Source organism: Salmo salar, chromosome ssa05 (genome assembly GCF_905237065.1).
Source record: "Salmo salar chromosome ssa05, Ssal_v3.1, whole genome shotgun sequence".
Lineage (NCBI taxonomy): Eukaryota > Metazoa > Chordata > Actinopteri > Salmoniformes > Salmonidae > Salmo > Salmo salar.
The window spans coordinates 58016102-58040273 of NC_059446.1; the positions used below are offsets into that span (position 1 = coordinate 58016102).

The 24172-nt window shown below is 42.0% G+C and overlaps 1 protein-coding gene across 1 annotated transcript in view; it reads right to left on the minus strand.

Annotated features, from left to right (window-relative positions):
- The window catches only part of plcl2 (phospholipase C like 2), a 61202-nt gene that overhangs the window by 21418 nt on the left and 15612 nt on the right, over positions 1–24172 (minus strand). The window contains exon 3 of the mRNA XM_014200729.2: positions 413–2896. Coding sequence (XP_014056204.1) covers positions 413–2896 — 2484 coding nt within the window. The remainder of the gene's footprint in view (positions 1–412; positions 2897–24172) is intronic.

Sequence of the window (24172 nt, forward strand, 5' to 3'; positions counted from 1 at the left end):
TTTTATAAAAATAAAAAATAAATCCTCAGACCTGCAAATACAATAATATATTCACGCAATGATTTTACTATGAAGGAGATCATTCTATCCCTACTGTTGTCCATGGTGATCTGCCAACCCATAACCTTCTGGCCCGCAGCCCTGTGCACTATAAAGAATTCCTGCGTTGCCATGTAATGCTCTGGTCTGTCCAAGACGTGAGGGTAAACGGCAGACATGTTCTCTGCTATCCACGTTGTTTTAATTATTATTTTGGGTATAGGGGATGGTCACTTTTTTTCCTATTTTTTTTATGTTCAGTGAGGGATTAGGTAAAATATATTTTGCTTAAGGGAGGGCCATCCAGTTTCATTTCAGAGAGGTCCGATTTTCTCCATGTAACCCTTATTACAAATAATGTTCACTCCCTTACCTGCATGTTTTCTCTGAGGTCGGTGGCTTCCCTCAGTGGCAGTATGGCTGTCTTGAAGATGTCGTCCACAGCCTTGATGACCAGCACCCTCATGGTGGCGTACTCCCGACTTCTCTTGCCCTTACGCACAGACAGTCCCCTCTTGTGAGGCTTGCCCCCGCCCCTTCGGTTGGTGATGGCCACATGGACAAACAGCCAGGCGTGGGGAAGGACTTCCCCCGTTAGCGATTGTAATGGTGTGTGCCGGAATCCCGGCTGGAGACACTCGAAGGGGATTGTGTACTGGCCGATGAACTCGTCGCCAATGTAGTCATCATCAAGCACCACGAAGCGCACCATGGCCAGCTCAGGTAGGTTTATCTGAAACTCAAAGCTTTCGTCAAACAGTGGGTTCTCCCCATTCTGATTGACAGTTTTAGTCCTTTGCTCTGCACAATCAGCAGGGATGCCATGGATCTCCACATAGACGTAAGGGTCAACAACATCTCCTTTGGCACCTGAGCCTTTGGGTTTGGGGAAGTTTTGTCCACTTATGATCTTTATGTGCAAGAGCTGAGGAGACACACCAGGCACTGAGTCTTTAGTGTTGGCACTGAAATATGACACCTGCTCCCTCATTATGGCTGGTCGCAGCACATAACCACAGTTTCCATTCTGACGGAACCAGCCAATGTTTAGGTCCATCATCAGGCCGGGGGTCTGGTAGTTCATTGCCACGATCTGGCAACCACACTTCCAGAAGTCCTGAGGGTTCATGTTACTGGAGTCAATCCGCATTGGGCTGGGGTAGACTCTCGCCAATAATTTCTTGTTGTAGTTAACAAAGTCACCTGGGAATTCACTGGCACAGCGACTGGCAAAAACTTCATTGAACGAGCAAAGTTCCCAGTGCCTCTGGCTTTGGAAAGCTGTTGGGAAGTCTTTGAACGCAATCGATTTACACAACGTTACCAGGTCAGAGAGGTCCTTGGACAGCTGGAACTTTTTCAGTGGGATGCTCTGTTGTTCGTCGGCTTCAATGTTCATTCTTTGGGACATCTCAGCCCCCTCATCCTCATCAGTCACTTCGCCCTCCGAGCTAATGCAGATCGTGCCCAGCTTCTTCCCCTTCAGCAGGATTTTATACTTGAGGTCAAAGGGTGAGGGCAGGTAGCTGTCCTCAGATGAGGGTGGATCCATGTGAATCTTATCACCAAGAATCTTTTTCAAGTGCTGAAACATGACCCTCTGCTGCTTTAAGGAGCAGTGGTTCTCCAGACACAATATCACGGGAAAGTCAGATGCAACAAAGGCATATTTGTTGATGACGTCACAGACACTGCGGAAGACTATCTGCGAGGTCATTGTGTGGCCAGTGTAAATGACAGGTTCATTATCTGGTCCATCCCAGACATCTAGTTCTACACTACGACAGCCCATCTTGAGGGCACGGATGTAGCCTGTAACGTCAGAGGGGCCTCTAAACTGATCCTCGATCAGGTATGTGTTGTGGGAAGCGTTGATGTAATAGTGGGACAAGGGCTGGTTCATGTCCTGACACACTGTTTTTTGTTCAGGGTCAAAGATGTGGCACTCTGGCGACATGAGATAATTGGTAAACCCATCAAGGGAGAGCCAGCCCTTGAGCTGCCCCTCTTTGGAAGGTTCATAGCTCTGAATGACCTCCAGACTGGTGTCTTCACTTACTTGTGCCATACCCTGCTCAGCCTCCAGAAACATAGTTAAGTCCTTGGTATCTAGAAATTCCTTGTTGCTAGAGAACTGGACAAGAAGGAAATACATTTCTGGTCTTGTGCAAAGGTCATGAAAGACTTCAATGAACTCCTCCTTAGTCACACCACATCCCACTTTATCTTTAGATTTGTGAAACTCCTTGAACTTGAGTTCAATCTTGATGTTTTTGAGACCAGGGTTTAGGTTTTTAATTAGCTGAACAGCAGCACATAGACTGATGTGCTTGCTGTTGTTGGCATCAGCCTCCTCAAAGAGGTCACCGAGCCAGGAGGAGCGCATGTTGTTCTGGTTGCTTTCAATCATATTCAAGGTGTGTTTCCCATAGGATATCAGGTATCTAAGCCCGGTCACCCATATGTTGGCCATATCGGCAGAGTTTGCAATCAAGTCCAAAGACTCATAGTTATCCCCATAGATGATTGAGAAGGCACAGTCCTCTGATATCTGATCATATATTCCGTTGGTCCTAAAAGTTTCTGTGTTTTTCCCTGTCCGCACCTCTTTGATGGACTTGACATCAATTTTGGCTTTCTCTGACTCTTTTTTGGAGGGTTCCCACCTTAGAGACTGCATGTCGGCATCCAGGAGGAAGTAGCGGTGGTAAACACGGGAGTTGGAGCGGACCTTCTTCAGTTCAGAGCCGTCCACCATGGCGTTGATGCAGTCGCTCGCACTGCTGATCTTCTTCTCAGTGGGCATGCTGCTGAACGAAACCGTCTTCTTCCTCTCTTTGCGCTGCCTCGAGCCATCCTAAGGAAGAGAAAAGCAAAAACCTGAATACCTGATCTGTAAACCAGTAGAAAATAAGTATATCACTTTAGATTTAGAGGTAAAAAGAGGAGCTGAATACTCTTTCAATCACTTCTCTGAGCAGGAAGCAAAATATTTGATTTGAGATATACTATAGGCCAACTGAAAACGTGGGAGTGGGGGTATTCCCGACTCTGTATGACTAAGCATTTGCTCATGTGTCTGGATATTGAAATGGGTTGATTATTTCACTGCCGTTTGCGGTGAAATCTATTTAACTCCTTAGCATTCCTTGATGATTGGAGCTGCCTAATGTCAGTGTTTGACTTCTAACTGCATTATCGTGAGCATTGCTTTTCATAGAGAAAACTATTTACTAGATGAATCTCTATAAAACAGTATTTTACCGCTCAGGCTTAACCCCTGAGGAACTATGTATTCATTAATTAAGCACAGTTTCAGATGACCAAAAGAACACTGATATAATTTCTTAAAATAGCCATGTGAAGTATAAAACATAATGTTCAAATATTGGGCATAATGCAGCAGTATGGCAGCCTGCTAATTCTTTGTCCATGTTGCTGCTGGTGATGGCAGGCCTTTATGGTCTAGAGGTCATCAATGTTTCCTTTTCAGCCCTACCTCTCAGAGCCCAGAGGGAGAGAACTATCGAACTAAACTTGGTTCAATAAAGAAAATAATTACAACATTTCTGTGAAATGCGTGCAGTTAAATTCTTGACTCTGTGGAAGCAAGTCACACTCAGATCAAACAGGAAGAGGCCAGTATATGGGATACAATCAGTTGGGCTAAGGCAGTAGGGATGGGGATTTTAAATACATTTCACTATACGAATAGGGAGAGAGGCTCAAACAACATTTTATTGGTCGTGTACACAGATTTGCAGATGTTATCGTAGGTGCAGGGAAACGCTTGTGTTTCTAGCTCCAGCAGTGCAGTAATACCTAGCAATAAAAGACAATCCAGAAAAATAAAGAAATATCAGAACGAGCAATGTCAGAGACTGGAATATTAGAGACAGGAGAGTAGAGAGAAAGAGATCTCGGCTATAGCCAAGACTAGCTAACTTGTAGCAGCCACAATGTTATGCATCATCCCATACAACAGTACCTGTCTTGACTGGAGCAGCCTAGAGAAGCTATAGCTAGCTAGGCTAAATGCTGCGCTTTCTCCCCAACCCCATTCAGATAAAACAATAGCCTACCTGTTGGTTGCTCGTTGTAGCCTACTTCTCATTTTGCTAACTTTTAATTCCATAATTGTATTCCATCTTGCATTGAATTAGTGGACACTCACTCCACTTGCTACATATTGAGCCTTCGTTGCCACTTTGATTGGCCAACATAAAACAACAAGCTACACACGACACCTGAAGGCTACCGGTCGGCTACCTGTCTTTTTATGGGGAGCAGGCAGCACAACATTTTAAGATGAATTACATCCTCTAAGGAACTATTCTAATGTCTATAAATATTTGACCTTGGATAAATGCTTCATACTGAAACTATAGGCTGTAGAGAGCTTAAAATAACTCGGCTGAGAGGGAACATAAACAATTGTTATTGTGGGTCAATTAATGCATCATGTCTCACTCTAATATACAGTATCTACTGCTGTACATATTCTTAGTATATCTTGTTTAAATTCATCAAGTGTATATATGTATACATTGCATTTGGATTACTGTTACAGTGCTATTCGGGTTCGTTCCGACATTTTGGGGGGGATTATTTGACATTTTACTGCATTGTTAGGCGCTAGTAACATAAGCATTTCACTGCACTTAATATAACATCTGCTAAACTGTGTACGCATCCAATAAACTGATTTAATGAGATGCTAACACAGAGGTCAAAGTAAAGTTGAGAGCAGCATACCATATATATGGTGCGTCACATGATGTGAAGAACAATGGTTGTTGACATATCTTTTGTGAATACGTCTTTCCTAACGCCCCCCAACCCCTTCTATTTTTCTTGAGAACTGAGGCGTTACCTTGAAGGAACTCCTTGAACAATTGTGTTGCTCGACTTAAGGTGCCTGTCACAGTGCATTATAGGTGAACCACAATGAGTCCCCCCTAAAAAGGATATAGCTCACACAGATCTAGTAGTCTCTGTAGTCACGTGCGTGACATTTCCCAAGTAGTCCGTGTCATTGTTGTGTTCCAGCACTTTATTTTCAACCTTCATCCAGATTCAAGCTGAACTAAATAAAACATATATTCTGCATCAATTGACTAGCATCAGATGAAGTCTTCAATGCACGCTGAAAGTGCCTGACATGAATGAACAGATTCCATTTGGTGATGAAAAGATTCATGATATTACTAAGAGGTTCCAATTTGTTTTCACCCAATACACATTGATGCCTTTTTTTAAGGCCAGCTGGAAGTTGAAAATGGGCATTCAACAGAAAAAGACATGCGGGCGGCTAGTTCTCATGTAAGTTGTTTATACTGAAATCAACAGCATGCATATGGCACTTTAGATGTGGGGAAGCCTTTAGCGTCCATCGTCCTGCAACCAAAGCACTGCCATCCCTGATCTAATGGCCTGCGACATTCAATGTCCCAAGGCCTGCCATGTGAGCTTGCTCACGCTTGTGTGCACTTACTAAGAGTAATGGCTCTCATGAAAGTCTGTGCTTCACCCCCAGGGCAAAGTCCATTGAAAATGTATTATCTTCGGGTCAAGAAGAATCCGACTTCCCTTTTTGTAGAGTATCTAGTTTTGTCAAACCTGTTCTTAGATAGAAGAGTTGAATGACAAACTTTAATATTCGGCAGTTAATGTCTATGATTGACTATGAACAACGCCAAATATATACAGAACAAAAAATATGTTTCATGAGCTAAAATAAGATCCCAGAAATGTCCCATACACAGGCTTATTTCTCTAAAACTTTTGTGCACAAATTTGTTTACATCCCTGTTAGTGAGCATTTCTCGTTGCCAAGATAATCCATCCACCTGCCAGGTGTGGCATATCAAGAAGCTGATTAAACAGCATGATCATTACACAGGTGCAGTTTTGTCACACAATGCCACAGACGTCTCAAGTTGAGGGAGTGTGGAATTGGAATGCTGACTGCAGGAATGTCCACCAGAGCTGTTGCCAGATAATTTAATGTTCATTTCTCTACCATAAACTGCCTCCAAAGTTGTTTTAGAGAATTTGGCAGTACGTCCAACGGTCTTACAACCGCAGACCACGTGTATGACGTCATGTGGCGAGCGATTTGCTGATGTCAACTTTATGAACAGAGTGCCCCATGATGGCGGTGGAGTTATGGTATGGGCAGGCATAAGCTACGGATTTTATCAATGGCAATTTGAATGCACAGAGATACCATGACGAGATCCTGAGGCCCATTGTTTGGCCATTCATCCGCCACCATCACCTCATGTTTCAGCATGATAATGCACGGCCCTATGTCGGAAGGATCTGTACACAATTCCTGGAAGCTGGAAATGTCCCAGTTCTTCCATGGCCTGCATACTCACCACACGTCACAATTGAGCATGTTAGGGATGCTCTGGATAGACGTGTACGACAGCGTGTTCCAGTTTCCGCCAATTTCCAGCAACTTCGCACAGCCATTGAAGAAGAGTGGGACAAGATTCCACAGGCCACAATCAACAGTCTGATCAACTCTATGCGAAGGAGATTTGTCACGTTGTATGAGGCAAATGGTGGCCACACCAGATACCGACTTGTTTTCTGATCCACGACTACCTTTAAGGTGTCTGCGACCAACAGATGCATATTTGTATTCCCAGTCATGTGAAATACATAGTTTAGGGTCTAATGAATTTATTTCAAATGACTGATTTCCTTATATGAAATGTAACTCAATAAAAATCTTTAAAAATTGTTGGATGTTGCATTTATATATATTTTTTTCAGTGTATTCCTATCAACCCTGTTGAATGGCAAGATAGTTTGAGTAGAAATTCTAACATGCTTTGCTGATGAAGAAAATTCAAATTTAATTTTTGTCAAACGGTTGCATAGCCTAGTGTTTCAGTTGATTTTGTTGTAACACTTGAAGTTTGCTATAAGATTTAGCTAAATAACAATCACAGGCTGTGAGTACACTACAGACTTCATAGCCTACAAACAATAGTAGGCAAGATCACATATTTTATTTAGTACGGTATAGGAAAGTGTTGACCCGTCTGATGCTGTGGTTCTCCGCCCTGGTGAAAGAATAGCAACAAGCATCCTGACATTTTATCTATTCTAGTCAGCTACTTCCTGTCCCTCGCTCTCAGGCTTGAGGTTCAAATGAGACAAAGGGAAGGCCACAGTAAGCCATGATTGGACTTTGAAAAAGACAGACAAGCCTCTGCAGGCAGCGCTAGAGCTTTTCTTTCATTCTATAGTCTGCAGGTGTACACTGAGAGGGTTAAACAAAAGGTACAACTCAAAGGATTTCATGTTCAAAACAGTGCTGGGCGACATGTTCAGAGATATAGGACTACATCACAGAGAAATGAAAGATCCTCCAATACACTCTATAGGTCTACATCTCAATTGTATGACCGGATTCCAAAACGTAAACCATCGCAAAAATGTTTGGGTGGTATGGTCCACAGATTGTAGCATATGTATCTTCTACCTTTGAGAAAGCTTCAGTATTCATATGAATAAGTGGCAATTGTGATGAAGAACTTCTGGTGAGCTATTTTGTTTAACACCATAACTGGCAGAGGTCTAAACTTTACTGTAACCCCCACTTGTCTAGTCTTGTAGAAAAATGACTGCAGACAAAACACTGTCCAACAAGAAATCAGCACATCTTTCATTTACAACCTATACATTAGCAGTTAGCACATCCTTACAAGCTACACATTAGCACTAGAGGTCGACCGATTATGATTTTTCAACACCGATACCGATTATTGGAGGATCAAGAAAAGCCGGTGCCGATTAATCGGACGATTCTTTTTTTATTTATTTGTAATGATGACAATTACAACAATACTGAATGAACACTTATTTTAACTTAATACATCAATAAAATCAATTTAGCCTCAAATAAATAATGAAACATGTTCAATTTGGTTTAAATAATGCAAAAACAAAGTGTTGGAGAAGAAAGTAAAAGTGCAATATGTGCCATGTAAAAAAAGCTAACGTTTAAGTTCCTTGCTCAGAACATGAGAACATATGAAAGCTGGTGGTTCCTTTTAACATGACTCTTCAATATTCCCAGGTAAGAAGTTTTAGGTTGTAGTAGTTATAGGAATTATAGGAATATTTCTCTCTATACGATTAGTATTTCATATACCTTTGACTATTGGATGTTCTTATAGGCACTTTAGTATTGCCAGTGTAACAGTATAGCTTCCGTCCCTCTCCTCGCTCCTACCTGGGCTCGAACCAGGAACACCGACAACAACCACCCTCGAAGCAGTGTTACCCATACAGAGCAAGGGGAACAACTACTCCAAGTCTCAGAGCGAGTGACGTTTGAAACGCTATTAGCGCGCACCCCGCTAACTAGCTAGCCATTTCACATCGGTTACACCAGCCTAATCTTGTGAGTTGATAGGCTTGAAGTCATAAACAGCTCAATGCTTGAAGCATTGCGAAGAGCTGCTGGCAAACGCTCGAAAGTGCTGTTTGAATGAATGCTTACGAGCCTGCTGGTGCCTCCACTGTTCAGTCAGACTACTCTATCAAATATCAAATCATAGACTTAATTATAATATAATAAACACACAGAAATACGAGCCTTAGGTCATTAATATGGTCAAATCCGGAAACTACCATCTCAAAAACAAAACGTTTATTCTTTCAGTGAAATACGGAACCGTTCTGTATTTTATCTAACGGGTGGCATCCCTAAGTGTAAATATTCCTGTTACATTGCACAACCTTCAATGTTATGTCATAATTACGTAAAATTCTGGCAAATTAGTTCGCAATGAGCCAGGCGGCCCAAACTGTTGCATATAACCTGACTCTGCATGCAATGAACGCAAGAGAAGTGACAATTTCACCTGGTTAATATTGCTTGCTAACCTGGATTTCTTTTAGCTAAATATGCAGGTTTAAAAATATATACTTCGGTGTATTGATTTTAAGGAAGGCATTGGTGTTTATGGTTAGGTACAGTCGTGCAACGATTGTGCTTTTTTCGCAAATGCGCTTTTGTTAAATCATCCCCCGTTCGGCGAAGTCAGCTGTCTTTGTTAGGAGGAAATAGTCTTCACACAGTTCGCAACGAGCCAGGCGGCCCAAACTGCTGCTGCATATACCCCGACTCTGTTGCAAGAGAAGTGACACATTTTCCCTAGTTAAAAGAAATTCATGTTAGCAGGCAATATTAACTAAATATGCAGGTTTAAAAATATATACTTGTGTATTGATTTTAAGAAAGGCATTGACGTTTATGGTTAGGTACACGTTGGAGGAACGACAGTCCTTTTTCGCGAATGCGCACCGCATCGATTATATGCAATGCAGGACAGGCTAGATAAACTAGTAATATCATCAACCATGTGTAGTTAACCAGTGATTATGATTGATTGATTGTTTTTTTATAAGATAAATGTAATGCTAGCTAGCAACTTACCTTGGCTTCTTACGGCATTCGCGTAACAGGCAGGCTCCTCTTGAAGTGCAATGTAAGACAGGTGGTTAGAGCGTTGGACTAGTTAACCGTAAGGTTGCAAGATTGAATCCCCGAGCTGACAAGGTAAAAATCAGTCGTTCTGCCCCTGAACAAGGCAGTTAACCCACCGTTCCTAGGCCGCCATTGAAAATAAGAATGTGTCCTTAACTGACTTGCCTAGTTAAATAAAGGTGTTAAATTAATTACAAAAATATATATATATATATATATATATTTCTTTTTTTTTTTAAATCGGCTAAATCGGTGACCAAAAATACTGAATTCCGATTGTTATGAAAACTTGAAAATCGGCCATTCCGATTAAATCGGTCGACCTCTAATTAGCACATCTTTACAAGCTATACATTAGCACATCTTTACACGTTATACATTGCATAAGAGCTCATCATAGCTGTTTTAACAAAGCCAGTCAGTGAGAAATTAGCTGAAAGTTTTTTTTAAATTGACCAGTCATTCTAAATTAGGCTTGGCTTTGTGCGTAAAAAAAAGGAGGACTGTTGCATCACTATTTGTTTCAAAACGCCAAATTCTAGATTGAGGAGCGCGCTATAAAAATATTGGTCAACACTGCATTAGATAGACACAAACTCATCCACAAGTGTATGTTGTGGTTAAGGAAAAAACATTAATACAGTAGATTATCGTGATATTTTCTTTGCCGATTTTATATTGATACTGTGACTCCAAGTATCGATTTGTAACGTCAGCGATCACTAGTCAGTGTACCTGCCCCAAAACTCTGGGAACTAGCTATAGGACGATAAATACCAATCTTTTTCATTGTTTTAAATGGTGAGCCAACATGTTTTGAGTACTTTTACCTCTCATGGCTTTCTCTTGTTCCTCTGCAGCAAACATGTAGTGAAAAATGTGTTTGGAACAACAAATCACAATAAAAACACAGTATCGAATTGCAACACAGAATTGTGATACATAGAATCGCAACACATATCGTATCGGCACCTAAGTATCGTGATAATATATAATCATGTGGTCCCTGGAAATTCCCAGCCCTTGCTAGGAGAAACATTGTCTCTACATGAACAAACTCTTTAAAATGTTACTCGTGCCTTCAATTCTTTTGGCATTTTCAGGAAATGCCTTTAACTAGCAAGTCAGTTAAGAACAAATTCTTACTTACAATGATGGCCTACCCCGGCCAAACCCTAATGACGCTTGGCCAATTGTGCGCTGCCCTATGGGACTCCCAATCATAGCCGGTTGTGATACAGCCTGGAATCAAACCAGGTTCTGTACTGAAGCCTCTAGCCCTGAGATGCAGTGCCTTAGACCGCTGCGCCACTTGGTAGCCCCAAGACATCTTAAGGAAAGGTAAAAAAAAAAAAAAAAAGTGGTCGTTTTTGCTCTTGGCAACTTGGATCATACTCGTACATCACGGCTGGCCTGGTTTTGCCATAAACGGTTAGTAACATTATAGCTTTGATACCTTGGGGCCATCTGCAAAATCTTAAAAGTCAAGCTTATCAGCTGGCAAAGTGTGTGGAATTTATGAGTTAGATTTAGCCTAGTCTACAAATGCAGGTGAAAGTCTCAACCATGACATTCTTCAGGGTTTGGCGGCATGAAGCCATGAAAACTGTATTCCTTGAAGCCATGGCATTCCAGAGACACATTCATCTCTTGCATCAACACGTCACATCTGGTGACAGGACTCTGGCCATGTTGATCGAACACTTTGTCGCCCTTGCTCTGTGGTGTAATTGAAGGGAGGGCAGGATGTACTTTAAATGGGTACTAATCAACCTCAGGGACCCACCACTTCATTTCTACCCCCTGCAGAACCTAACCAGAGTTTCACATACATCTCTGTGCTGTGAGGAAGGATCTAATCTAAAAGTAAAGTGTTCAAAATAAGTACATCACTCCAGACAGAACCGCTACTGGAGGAGCTTTCCTGAGGCTTAGAAAAATCCAAAAATGCATGACTGAAGATAATCCATGTGATCTGGACAAGAATTTAGACTTTGTCTTTGGGAGTTTTCATTCGTGTTGGCCTTTAGGTGTGGCTGCCTGCAACAGTGTAGTAGTGTTCCTGTTGAATGGCCAACGGCTTCCAGGCGAGGACTACTAATCAGGATTTCCTCTTGCACTCAGTGAGGACTGGCTTCGGCTCCCCAAGCAAGAAAACGATACCACAGAACGCCCCCCCCCCCTCCCCGAACTGTGGTTATTTATTTCCTGAAAATACAATTCTGTGTCTTATGTAATGGCCAAAGTCAGGAGGGTGTTTTTAGTTACTTACACATGATTTCATTAAGGCTCAAAATTATCCTGAAAGAGAAACATTTCTTGATACTAAAAGGAAACAGAATCCTCAAGAACATAATTGTTAGGGACGATAACCACAACCATACAATCTCCAATGTTTTAATTTAGCCTACTTGCTCAGCAGAGATATTTACTTTTTTTGCTTTATTACCAGCATACTGGTACACAATCCATTTCATTAATAGATTTTAACTGGATAATAAAATGTCCCAATTTCTTAAGTAACACAAAATCTCAGTGTTTTGTTATTCGAAAGATGATGCTGTATCCAGACAATCCCAGGAGTCTGCTGATCTGAGGTGCTGTCGTAATTAAGAATGACACAGGCCCAATTATCATCACGCATAGGCCTGCGTTGGCAAAGCCTGATTTCCTTTGCAAATGTATAGGCCTAATACGTAGGCAGGTCAGATTCTGCAAAGGTCTACACCTGGAGTTCCAGTCATTTTGTACGTAGGTATTTCTGGGAAAAGTAAAACCACAGAGACATGATGTTCGATACATTTAATAACATAGGCCTAGCTAAACCTGTGCAGGGCTTAGTGGCGTGGGGAGATTTGGAGAGTATTTTTGTCTCCCCGCATTACATTTGAGTGTGTTCGGCTGCCAAAAACCCCCATAGAATTCTGAATTCCTTAATAGACTGAAACCCCCTTTACTGGTTCAATGAGCAGTTCAGGACTGTCTGTACATCTGAAGTAATCACCGGGGACCCATTAACAGTCCAGACCAAGAGCATTGAATAGAGCTAGCAGTCTTGAGCATCACACAAGAGACCAACCACAACTGCTGCATAGTGTGATCATCGATATTAGTCTACATCTATGCTAGGTTAAATACTATTGAATCATCAACACCGATATGACTTTTATAAAACGCTTTAATCATTCAAATGATAATGTTACCAAGGGACATTCATCAGCACTAAACTCCAGAAGCGCAGATAGGTTGGCAGCTAAATGTGTAACCTGAAATCTTATTATAGCATAAAGGGGATATTGCTCATCATTTTGTCCCTTATCAGGCTCTCGTCTCAATAACATCAAATGCTCAAAATGGAAAAGAGCATTGGCTTTGACATCTGAGCCCAGACTGCGGACCAGACTGAACTCCCCCCCCGACTATAACGTGAAGAAGCCTCCCTATGTGGAGAAGGCTCGTGCCCCCACTTTGTGACTACAACCTCATCTACCACTCTGACCTCCAAACACCAGGGTTCATTCACATCCACAGAGCAGATTGAGACCATCGTCACATGTTAAAGAGCACATCTGAAAACAGCCATTAGGAGTCAGCCATGCTGGCTTAGGTTTTACTATATAAAAAGGGGGATTTAGATGCATTAATAGGCTAGGAGTCACAGCAAATATCAGATATGTTCATGGTAGGCTATTTCCAGGGTTGATCACATTGGCAAACAGTGCTTTCAAGAATATTTCATATTTAGGAACATGGTGGGTGTTGGATATAGGAACATGGAGGAAAAGCCTGTTTTAGGTGGAACATATGGGCCAATGCTTAAAATACAAGACTTTCAATCCACAGCTGTTATACCACTGAGGAACCTGACAAATGCCCAGCTGTTCACACTGTAATTCAGTATCAGACCTCAAGAGTCAAATCAACCATAAAATACATGTATTTATTTTATTTTTTATTTGACCTTTATTTATTTATTTAAATAACTAGCATGGGAGCTATAGAGTACATTTCCTGAATTGTGTGTGCCTGAACTGATATTAATTAGCTTAAAAACCCTGTTTTGAAGCTAAAGCCATGGTCTTTCAGAAATGAATATTGCAACGTCTGCTTAAGCTCCAGGATCAGGTGTCTCTCTCAAAATTGAGGGCTTAGTTAAAACTCATTCTGCTGCTCTCCCTGTAAGAAACTAGACCCCATTTGCAAGCGTTCATGCAAAATACATGCTTTTAGTGTTAAGCAAAGTTAATTGTGGGTGAAATGAATCAGAATCAGCTTCATTCACCATGTACATTTGATTGTACGGGAATTTGACTCTGAAATGGTGCTGTGCACAGTTACAGACAGACAAAAACATTTGAGGTAATAAAGCTAGAATCCTTAATTTTTGTAGGAGCACATTGACTGTATGTACACATCCCAACCAGAAGCCATGATTACAGGTAACATCTGAGGTAAAAGCTCGAGCTGCCGCTTTCAAGGAGTGGGACACTAATCCGGACGCTTTCAAGGAGTGGGACACTAATCCGGACGCTAATTAGAAATCGTGCTAAGCCCTCCAACGAACAATCAAACAGGCAAAGCGTCAATACAGAACCAAAATCGAATCCTACTACACCAGCTCTGAAGCTGGTGTAGTAGGCCCTAAATATTGTCAAAGACTCCATCCACCCAAGTAATAAACTGTTCTCTCTGCTACCGCATGGCAATCAGTACCAATGCACCAAGTCTGGAACCAACATGACCCTGAATAGCTTCTACCCCGAAACCATAAGACTGCAAAATAGTTAGTTAATAAAATCAGCAAAAAAAGAAACATCCTCTCACTGTCAACTGCGTTTATTTTCAGCAAATTTAACATGTGTACATATTTGTATGAACATAACAACATTCAACAACAGACATAAACTAAAACAAGTTCCACAGACGTGACTAACAGAAATGGAATAATGTGTCCCTGAACAAAGGGGGGTTCAAAAGTAACAGTCAGTATCTGGTGTGGCCACCAGCTGCATTAAGTACTGCAGTGCATCTCCTCCTCATGGATTGCACCAGATTTGCCAGTTCTTGCTGTGAGATGTTACCCCACTCTTCCACCAAGGTACCTGCAAGTTCCCGGACATTTCTGGGGGGGAATGGCCCTAGCCCTCACCCTCCGAGCCAACAGGTTCCAGATGTGCTCAATGGGATTGAGATCCGGGCTCGTCGCTGGCCATGGCGGAACACTGACATTCCTGTCTTGCAGGAAATCACGCACAGAACGAGCAGTATGGCTGTGGCTGGTGGCATTGTCATGCTGGAGGGTCATGTCAGGATGAGCTTGCAGGGAGGGTACCACATGAGGGAGGAGGATGTCTTCCCTGTAATGCACAGCGTTGAGATTGCCTGCAAATGACAACAAGCTCAGTCCCATGATGCTGTGACACACCGCCCCAGACCATGACGGACCCTCCACCTCAATCCCGCTCCAGAGTACAGGCCTCGGTGTAACGCTCATTTCTTTGACGATAAAGGCGAATCCGACCATCACTCCTGGTGAGACAAAACCACGACTCGTCAGTGAAGAGCACTTTTTGCCAGTCCTGTCTGGTCCAGCGACGGTGGATTTGTGCCCATAGGCAACGTTGTTGCCGGTGATGTCTGGTGAGGACCTGCCTCTCTCAGCCTATTGCGGACAGTCTCAGCACCCCCTCTCTCAGCCTATTGCGGCCAGTCAGAGCACTGATGGAGGGATTGTGCGTTCCTGGTGTAACTCGAGCAGTTGTTGTTGCCATCCTGTACCTGTCCCGCAGGTGTGATGTTCGGATGTACCAATCCTGTGCAGGTGTTGTTACACGTGGCCTGCCACTGCGAGGACAATCAGCTGTCCGTCCTGTCTCGCTGTAGCGCTGTCTTAGGCGTCTCACAGTACGGACATTGCAATTTATTGCCCTGACCACATGTGCAGTCCTCATGCCTCCTTGCAACATGCCTAAGGCACGTTCACGCAGATGACCCTGGGCATCTTTCTTTTGGTATTTTTCAGAGTCAGTAGGAAGGCCTCTTTAGTGTCCTAAGTTTTCATAACTGTGACCTTAATTGCCTACCGTCTGTAAGCTGTTAGTGTCTTAACAACCGTTCCACAGGTGCATGTTCATTGTTTATGGTTCATTGAACAAGCATGGGAAAGTGTTTAAACACTTTACAATGAATATCTGTGAAGTTATTTGGATTTTTACGAATTATCTTTGAAAGACAGGGTCCTGAAAAAGGGACGTTTCTTTTGAGTTTCTATACTGTGCATTCGAAAAGTATTCAGACCCCTTGACTTTTTCCACATTTTGCTACGTTACAGAATTATTCAAAATGTGTTTTTTTTTTTTTTTATCCTCAGCAATCTACACACAATACCCCATAATGACAAAGCGAAAACAGGTTAATAAATCTTTGCGAATTTATTACAAATAAAAAACAAATAATTTATTTACACAAGTATTCAGACCCTTTGCTATGAGACTCAACATTGAGCTCAGGTGCATCCTGTTTCCATTGATCATCCTTGATGTTTCTACAACTTCATTGGAGTCCACCTGTGATAAATTCAATTGATTTGTACATGATTTGGAAAGGCACACACCTGTCTATATTAGGTCCCACAGTTGACAGTGGATGTCAGAGCAAAATCTCTGCAGCATTGAAGGTCCCCAAGAACACAGTGGCCTCCACCATTCTTAAAAAGGAAGACGTTTGGAACCACCAAGAATCTTCCTAGAGCTGGCCGCCCAGCCAAACGGATCAATCAGGGGAGAAGGGCCTTGGTCAGGGAGGTGACCAAGAACCCGATGGTCACTCTGACAGAACTCCAGAGTTCCTCTGTGGAGATAAGAGAACCTTCCAGAAGGACACCCATCTCTGCAGCACTCCACCAATCAGGCCTTAATGGTAGAGTGGCCAGACGGAAGCCACTCCTCCATAAAAAGGCACATGACAGCCTGCTATGAGTTTGCCAAAAGGCAACTAAAGACTCTCAGACCGTGAGAAACAATATTCTCTGGTCTGATGAAACCAAGATTGAACTCTGGAGGAATGGGTGGAGGAAACTTAGCACCATCCCTATGGTGAAGCATGGTGGCAGCATCATGCTGTGAGGATGTTTTCAGTGGTAGGGACTGGGAGACTAGTCAGAATCGAGGCAAAAATGAACGGAGCAAAATACAGAGAGATCCTTAACGAAAACCTGCTTCAGAGCGCTCAGGACCTCAGACTGAGGCAAAGGTTCACCTTCCAACAGGACAACGACCCTAAGCACACAGCCAACACAACGCAGAAGTGGCTTCGGGACAAGTCTCTGAATGTCCTTGAGTGGCCCAGCCAGAGCCCGGACGTGAACCCGATCGAACATCTCTGGAGAGACCTGAAAATAGCGGTGCAGCGACGCTCCCCATCCAACCTGACAAAGCTTGAGAGGATCTGCATAGAAGAATGGGAGAAACTCCCCAAATACATGTGCCAAGCTTGTAGCATCATACCCAAGAAGACTTGAGGCTGTAATCGCTGCCAAAGGTGTTTCAACGAAGTAGTGAGTAAAGAGTCTGAATACTTCTGTAAAATGTGATATTTCAATTTGCATCATTTTCTAAAAACCTGTTTTTGCTCTGTCATTACAGGGTAGTGTGTGTAGATTCATGAGGAAAAAGTATATAATCAATTTAGAATAAGGCTGTTACCTAACAAATTGTGGAAAAAGTCAAGGGGTCCGAACACTTTCAGAAGGCACAGTATGTGGGAGTCAGTCTGAAGCAGAGCCCTAAGCCAGTGCAGAAAGCAATGTGCAGTCTAGTATGAAAGTGCAGGGTGCATAGACTGAGTGGGAAGATCAATGTGGAGCAGGTGGCCGATGAATAAGCAGTGTTTCCCCTATATGCATTCAGCAACGGCACATGACCGCTGCTAAATCCTGGCCGCTACTGCGGTATGTTTTTAGTGTAAAATGTTTTCATTGTAAAATTTAACAACTAAAATCAGTTTTAAAGTATTTTGAAAATATAATGGAGCAATACATTTTTAAATAAAGATCATTTTTGAAAACTAAATCACCAAAATAAAAACTAGATAGAGAATCTAAAATTCAAAAAAAATGTATGGCATGGGGCCCCCATTGACTTTGCCATGGCAAACTGATTAGAATCGTAGGAAATTAGCTTTAAAAACAGCAACATTGTCTCTGCAGCCAAGATGGCCTCTAAAACTGCCCCATTGGATATGTTCCGTTGGGTGAGTTTCTTTTGTCCTGCAGCAGATCTGGGATGATGGTGTCCACAAACACTATCCTTACGTATGTCCTTTGGGTTGTAGAGGTGCTGAAGGATGCAGTGGAGGCCAATGTTGACAGCGTAATCCACAGACCTGTTGGCTCTGTAGGCGAACTACAGGGGGTCAAGGAGGGCGTCAGTGATGGTTTTGAGGTGGGATAGGACAAGGCACTCGAAGGACTTCATGATGACTGATGTGAGTGCAACAGGTCTGTAGTAATTCAGGCAGGATATTTCTATTTCTTTGGAACGGGAACAATGTAGGATTCAAGACAGGCAGGAACAATGCATAGTTGAAGTGATGGATTGAAGGTGTCCGTGAATACAGGGGAGAGCTGGTCAGCGCAGTGCTTTACTGTGGCAGGGAAAACCCAGTCTGGGCCTGCAGCTTTCCTGACGTTTGTGATGCTGTTGACAAGGGGTAGGGAGGTAGGGTCACTCTGTAATGGTCCATGTTGCCACTCCTATGTGCCTCTTCCTTGGCTGAGCTTAGGCCTCTTAGCTCTGGATTGACCCAGCGTTTGGCATTGTTGAATGTGACAAAAGTACTGGTTGGAAAGCAGTTTTCCACAGACACTGATGTAAGATGCTACCCTGTCCGTGTTGTCATGTTGATATGGTCTTCCTTGAAAAATGTCCCAATCTGTGGAGCCCAGGCAGTCCTTTAACTCCCCAATTGCCTCACTGTATGTTTGACAGGTTTTGCAGGTTTCAGTTTCTGTCTGTATGAGGGGATGAGGTGGAGCAACAGTGTTTCCTCTGCAGTCATTTTGGTGGCAAAATCATTACCGCCACGCTAAAATAATATGAAACATAAAAAAAATATGAAGATGCTAGAACAGTCCACATTTACTTTTCCTCTGCAAACAAAATAAGTAATGAATAGAAAAACCAGACAATCCCATAGTAGAATAGTTTATATCTATCGATTTACCTAGTCGGCTTGTTGTTGTGTATTCTATGCAAGATAAATATTCCTCTCAAGGCGCATTCAAGTTATGAGTGCCATAGGGAGGGAAACCTGCATTCTGACAAGCAGTCAATGCACAACAATTCTTGCAATAGCAGGGGAAACAGCCGTTTTAATTGCCTTTGTTTCTTAAGTACTAAATATGCGCAAACTGCACCATTTTAAACCCGGAGATTTTAGCAGCGTCATGGCCTTGTGCAATTAACTATGAGTGCATAGGGGAGGAGTGGGGCTAAATGTAACATGGTGCAATTGTAGGGTAACTTGGGCTAAAACGCCACCCTACCTCAAAATCATTTTTGGGTAGTGACTTAAATTGTGAGACAATTTTTGGTTGAGTAAGAGTAGTGGCAACCAGGGAAAGTGTTGGGGAAATGGTGACATGAAGTGGTTTCTGTGAGAAGTACAGGCAGGGGGCATGTTACCCCATGTGCCGTGAGACCAAGTTAGGTCCTGACATGGCTACGCCAAATGGATGTGGGCTACACTAGTTCATATAGCAGACAAGATTTGCTTAGAATTCCGTGGCATTATTTTATATGATTTCATAGTATGAAAAATACAATTGAACAAAGCTGAATAAAATTGAAAGGATATTTTCTCCAAACAATTTGAGGGAGTGCGCACATGCGGCTATTCTGTGTTGGGTGGTGAACAAAGAAATAGGTACTTCTCTGTGATTCATTTAGTGTTGTTAATGTAACTTTAGTTGTTCTACAAACATTGGGTTATATGTTTTGATTTTTAATACATTGTATGATGATTTGAAAAAAGTCGCTTGAAAGGTATGAGCTCTGCTTTTTTTTTGCACAGGCTGTACACACTTCATCAGTCTCTCATTCACAATTTGACAAGCACTTGATAATGCCTCGAATTTCACGGCGACATCCCCTTTGTGTGGCCGTAATGCACCCGTTGTGCCCTTGGCTCGGAGTGCTGTGTTGTGCCCTTCTCCCTGAGTGTTGCGCGCTCTGAAGCACCGTTCACTCATATGGCTCTCCATCACGTGATCAGGTCTTTCTCACAGGTTACAACTGAAGACAGACACATCGGGGATGCAACTGCGCGCCTCCTTATCCAATTCGGATCCCAAATTAATACAACCACTAGCATCCCAAAAACGTTTAGCACAATGTGGCTGATGCAACAGATCAGAACGTTTAGCTTAACATTTTTATAGTTTATTTCTTCATATTATAAGCGCAGCGATGTGTACATGGCAGTATGATATAAGTGCAAAATGTTCCATTAGCGGGAAAACCCCATTATCAAAAGTCACCGCAAATGCGATGATACATGTAATGCTTTTATTATAAAGGTGCATTTTTATGGTGAAAATTATCTTCCCCAACCTTGAAACTCACATGCTGTTATGTATGCCAGTTAGGCTCTACACCCTTTGTAAAGCAGATTAATGTGCTTCATTTTAAGAAGTTATTTGCCCACTTTAGTTGTGATACAAACCTTCAAAACATATAGGCCTATACTACGAGATGATTCGAAAAGGCGCAAAATAATAAAAGGCATTGTTTCTTGCCTTATGCTGGGCATCATTCAGTGATAATATATAATTCACAAATGATAGTCTGATGGGTGACAATATTAGCCTATTCTTAATTTAATCTTGTCTTTACATATAATAAATAATATATGCGTGAAATTTGTTTGGATTTAGAATGAACCATTAAATCATGCACCTGTCTCGAAACAGGGGCAGTGGAAAAAATACATGCAATCTATTAAATAGCAAATAGAGAATGCTTTTCCCATGGGTCATTTTCATGCCAGCCAGGTAGGCTATACTCATGTTGTAATGATAAGCAATGTGCTTAATATTAGGAAAGTTGAGAAAATAGTTGAGAAAAATAGTAGGCCTAGCCTATAGAAAGCTGATAGGATCCTCCTCTTTTTAGTAGAGGCCATCACTCTGTTCTCACGCAATTGCATAGCCTATAGAAACATTGCACAACATGAGCTCATGGGCTCTCATGAAGTGTTTGATTAGATTTTCGATTACATTTGCATTGATGTCAGAGTTATTAGAGGGACAAGAGTGCTGAGTACCAGGCAGTTAAGCAAGTTTGATAGGCTACTAATGACCATCAGCAGCATCAGAGCATGGAGAAGCCTAATTACCGTGACTAAATGGTCACGTAGACTCTGACTGCCTTCATGACTCGTGACCACCGGTGTGGCGGTAATACAGTCACCGCAACAGCCCCAACTACAGGTATTAATGCTTATTGCTATTAGCATACCTGATAATATGGACCATGCATAGGCTATTTGTATGGTCCAATATGTTAAAATAATTGTAACAAAAACCCAATATGTAATTGGAATAATTTCTAGAGGAGGACATTATATTTTAGAAGTGTCAGCATCATTTTATTTTTCATTCATTTTGAAATAGAATGTCCTGATAAAAAGTCCTTATACATAATTATCTGGAGGGGACCCCGGAACCCCAAAACCAGGGGGCGAGGGACGTGGTGACTAAAACAGATGGCAGTTGATGAAAATACATTCCAAGTCAGGATATAAAGATTTCGCCAGTAAAGTGACATCATTGCACCAACGTTGTTTGACGTAAAAGCATACAGCGCCACCTTAGGATTTTTTGCACAGATCTGGGACACCATCAGCCCAGTATTGCTGGAAGCCTGGTATATCCACAGCAGCTTCAGGTGTGTCGTCATTTAGACAAGATTCAGTGAAGCAGAAGTGACAGAAGTCCTTTTTTGTTCTAATCAGAAGTTGTAGCATGTCGATTTTGAGGTGAGTGAATGCACATTGGAGAGGAAATGACCTAGGAGCAGGAAACGGAGACCTCACCTTCAACCCTGGCGCATCTCCCCCTCTTTCTCCAAAGCACAGTCGCATAGCCTCAGAAATCTGACTCGTGGTCTGGGGTTTTCAGCAGTATATCGTCGGATGAGGACAGAATCTCAGAACAAAAACCACCTGGTAACTTGTCCCTAATATTCAGTAGCTCATCCTGGGTGAAAGAAATTGCAATCCAAAAAGTGAACTAACAAAAACAGTAAACACACAAGCATCTCCAAAACACCTGGTGGCTTCCTCACTGGGTGCCTCACACACGACAAAGCATACCTGTTGTGGTAATTATCTGGGCCTGGTTCTTTTCTACTGCAGTATTCAGATTGCCCATTTCAATTAGTTCACAGCTACTTCAAAAACATTGACTATAGCGATACATAAATTCACATGTGGACTGGAGAGTGTTCTAAGACTAAGCAATTACCAACCCCAGTGAATTGGGCCATTTCCACTACACCAGTGTTTCCCAAACTCTGTCCTCGGGACCCCAAGGGGTGTACGTTTAGTTTTTTGCCCTAGCACTACACAGTTGATTCAAATAATCAAAGCTTGATGATTATTTGAATCAGCCGTGTAGTGCTAGGGCAAAAACCAAAATGTGCACCTCTTTGGGTCCCGTGGAGAGTTTGGGAAACACTGCACTACACCAATCAGTTCTTATTTCATAACGAACATACACCCCTTGAGTGAACATATACTGAGCTTTAGGAAAGCAGAATGACAAAGGGCCAAGCTGGGTTACCAATCAGACAGGCATGACAAAACAGAGACAGACAGTCAGAAGAGAACTGCTGCAGCTGCAGGACGTCGATAGAGCCCCTGAAGCTACCCAAATCCACATTGATTGATTTAGCTCCAGTCAATCCCTGATGCACTCCTCACACAGAGTGTGATTTGAGTGATGCAATCAATGGATACATCACTAGTGTGTGAGGAAGCTAAGCAACTTCACAGACACTTTCACAGCTAGTCTAGCAAGAGGCTTGAGTCCTTAAATCCAGGTTTATTTTTCCACATTAGAAAAAATGTCCCCCGCCCCAAATCAAAGAAGGTCCTGTGACCCACCAGGGAACTTTGGCGACCACCTGTGGGGGGGTGAGACCCACATAAGGGCTTGACATGAACTATTTTAGATACTTGTCCTTTGGATTACTGATTTAGTACTGTAACACCATTTTTACATCCCTGTATGATGCAAGAAACCACTTTACAAAATGAAATGCATTAGTCAGACAAAAATGTAGGCTACTGTCTGCATATTGGCTTCTTTGCATATTCCAGCCTGTCTCAAAATAGAACACGCTCTCCTGAAGGATGGCTCTTTAACGCTCTCCTGAAGGATGGTTGGCCACTCTTGGTAGCCTATAAAATATTGCAACATTACAATCAAATACTTTTTATGCCTTATAAAATAAGTTCCTCCAGGGCTCGAAATTGGAGGTGATAAAACAAATGTGTATTTGGTTCAAAACCGGCTCTGGGGACAGTTCTGGGAGGACAGATCAGATCGTTTAGCTTACAAAAAAAATGTGATTAGTTTTATATTTTCATATTGTAAGCTCAACAAAGCACACATGGCTGTAGGCGACGCGCAAATGTTCCAAAATGCAATTAGAGGGAAAACGCCGTTCTCAAAAACTATGACTAGGATTATGCCTTTGGCTGCTGGACAATAAAACAAAATAGATTTAAAAAAAAAACAGAACATGAGAAAAATGCTGGTTTCAATAGCATGTTAAGTGTTTATAAAATAATTCCCTCAACATTTATAAAAAGGCTGAATTGTAGCTACGCTACTTTGAAAAAAGGTAATACATGCTTCATAAAATGACATAAAACATCCAGATTTTAAACAATTATGATTAAATAGTTTTAAAATGCTGACCGCCTCCGCTCAGATTCAAGTTGTCCTGGACAAGAGGACAAGCGTTAATGTTGAGCCCTGCCCTAATTAGGAACCCTTCTTTAATCTGACCTGAACCAGATTTGTATTAGACTATAATGTTATTTGAGAAACAATAGCCAATATGGTAAATGAAAGGTAGACCTATGTGCAATATCAGTGATAACATCGCTTTACGATGGGAAAGTGTGACCACTTCCGTTTATTCAATGGTCTTCAAGCAAAGAAAAAAAAATAAGATATGAAATCAAAAATCTTTATAAAATGTATTAGGTAGAAGTAAATTAATCCACAAATATAAATTCATATAAACATCTCAAATGACCGTGTTTTCATTAATTTGATTATATAATCTTAAAGCTCATTCAAAAACAGTATAGGACTGGATCCAGGAAGTAAGGCAAAATGTGCAGTCATCGTATTGCATAGGTCCAAACCCATGCTAGCAGATCCCCCATAGACTTCGTCATTGTGCTAACACTAGTTAGCATTGGCTCACAAAACTGCCTCCACTTCCTTCATACTGGACAGACATAAACATGGTATCCACAATTCATCGGACTCTTACCAAAATATCACTTTAAAGAAGCAAGCAGCAATAAATCATAGGTGTCGTG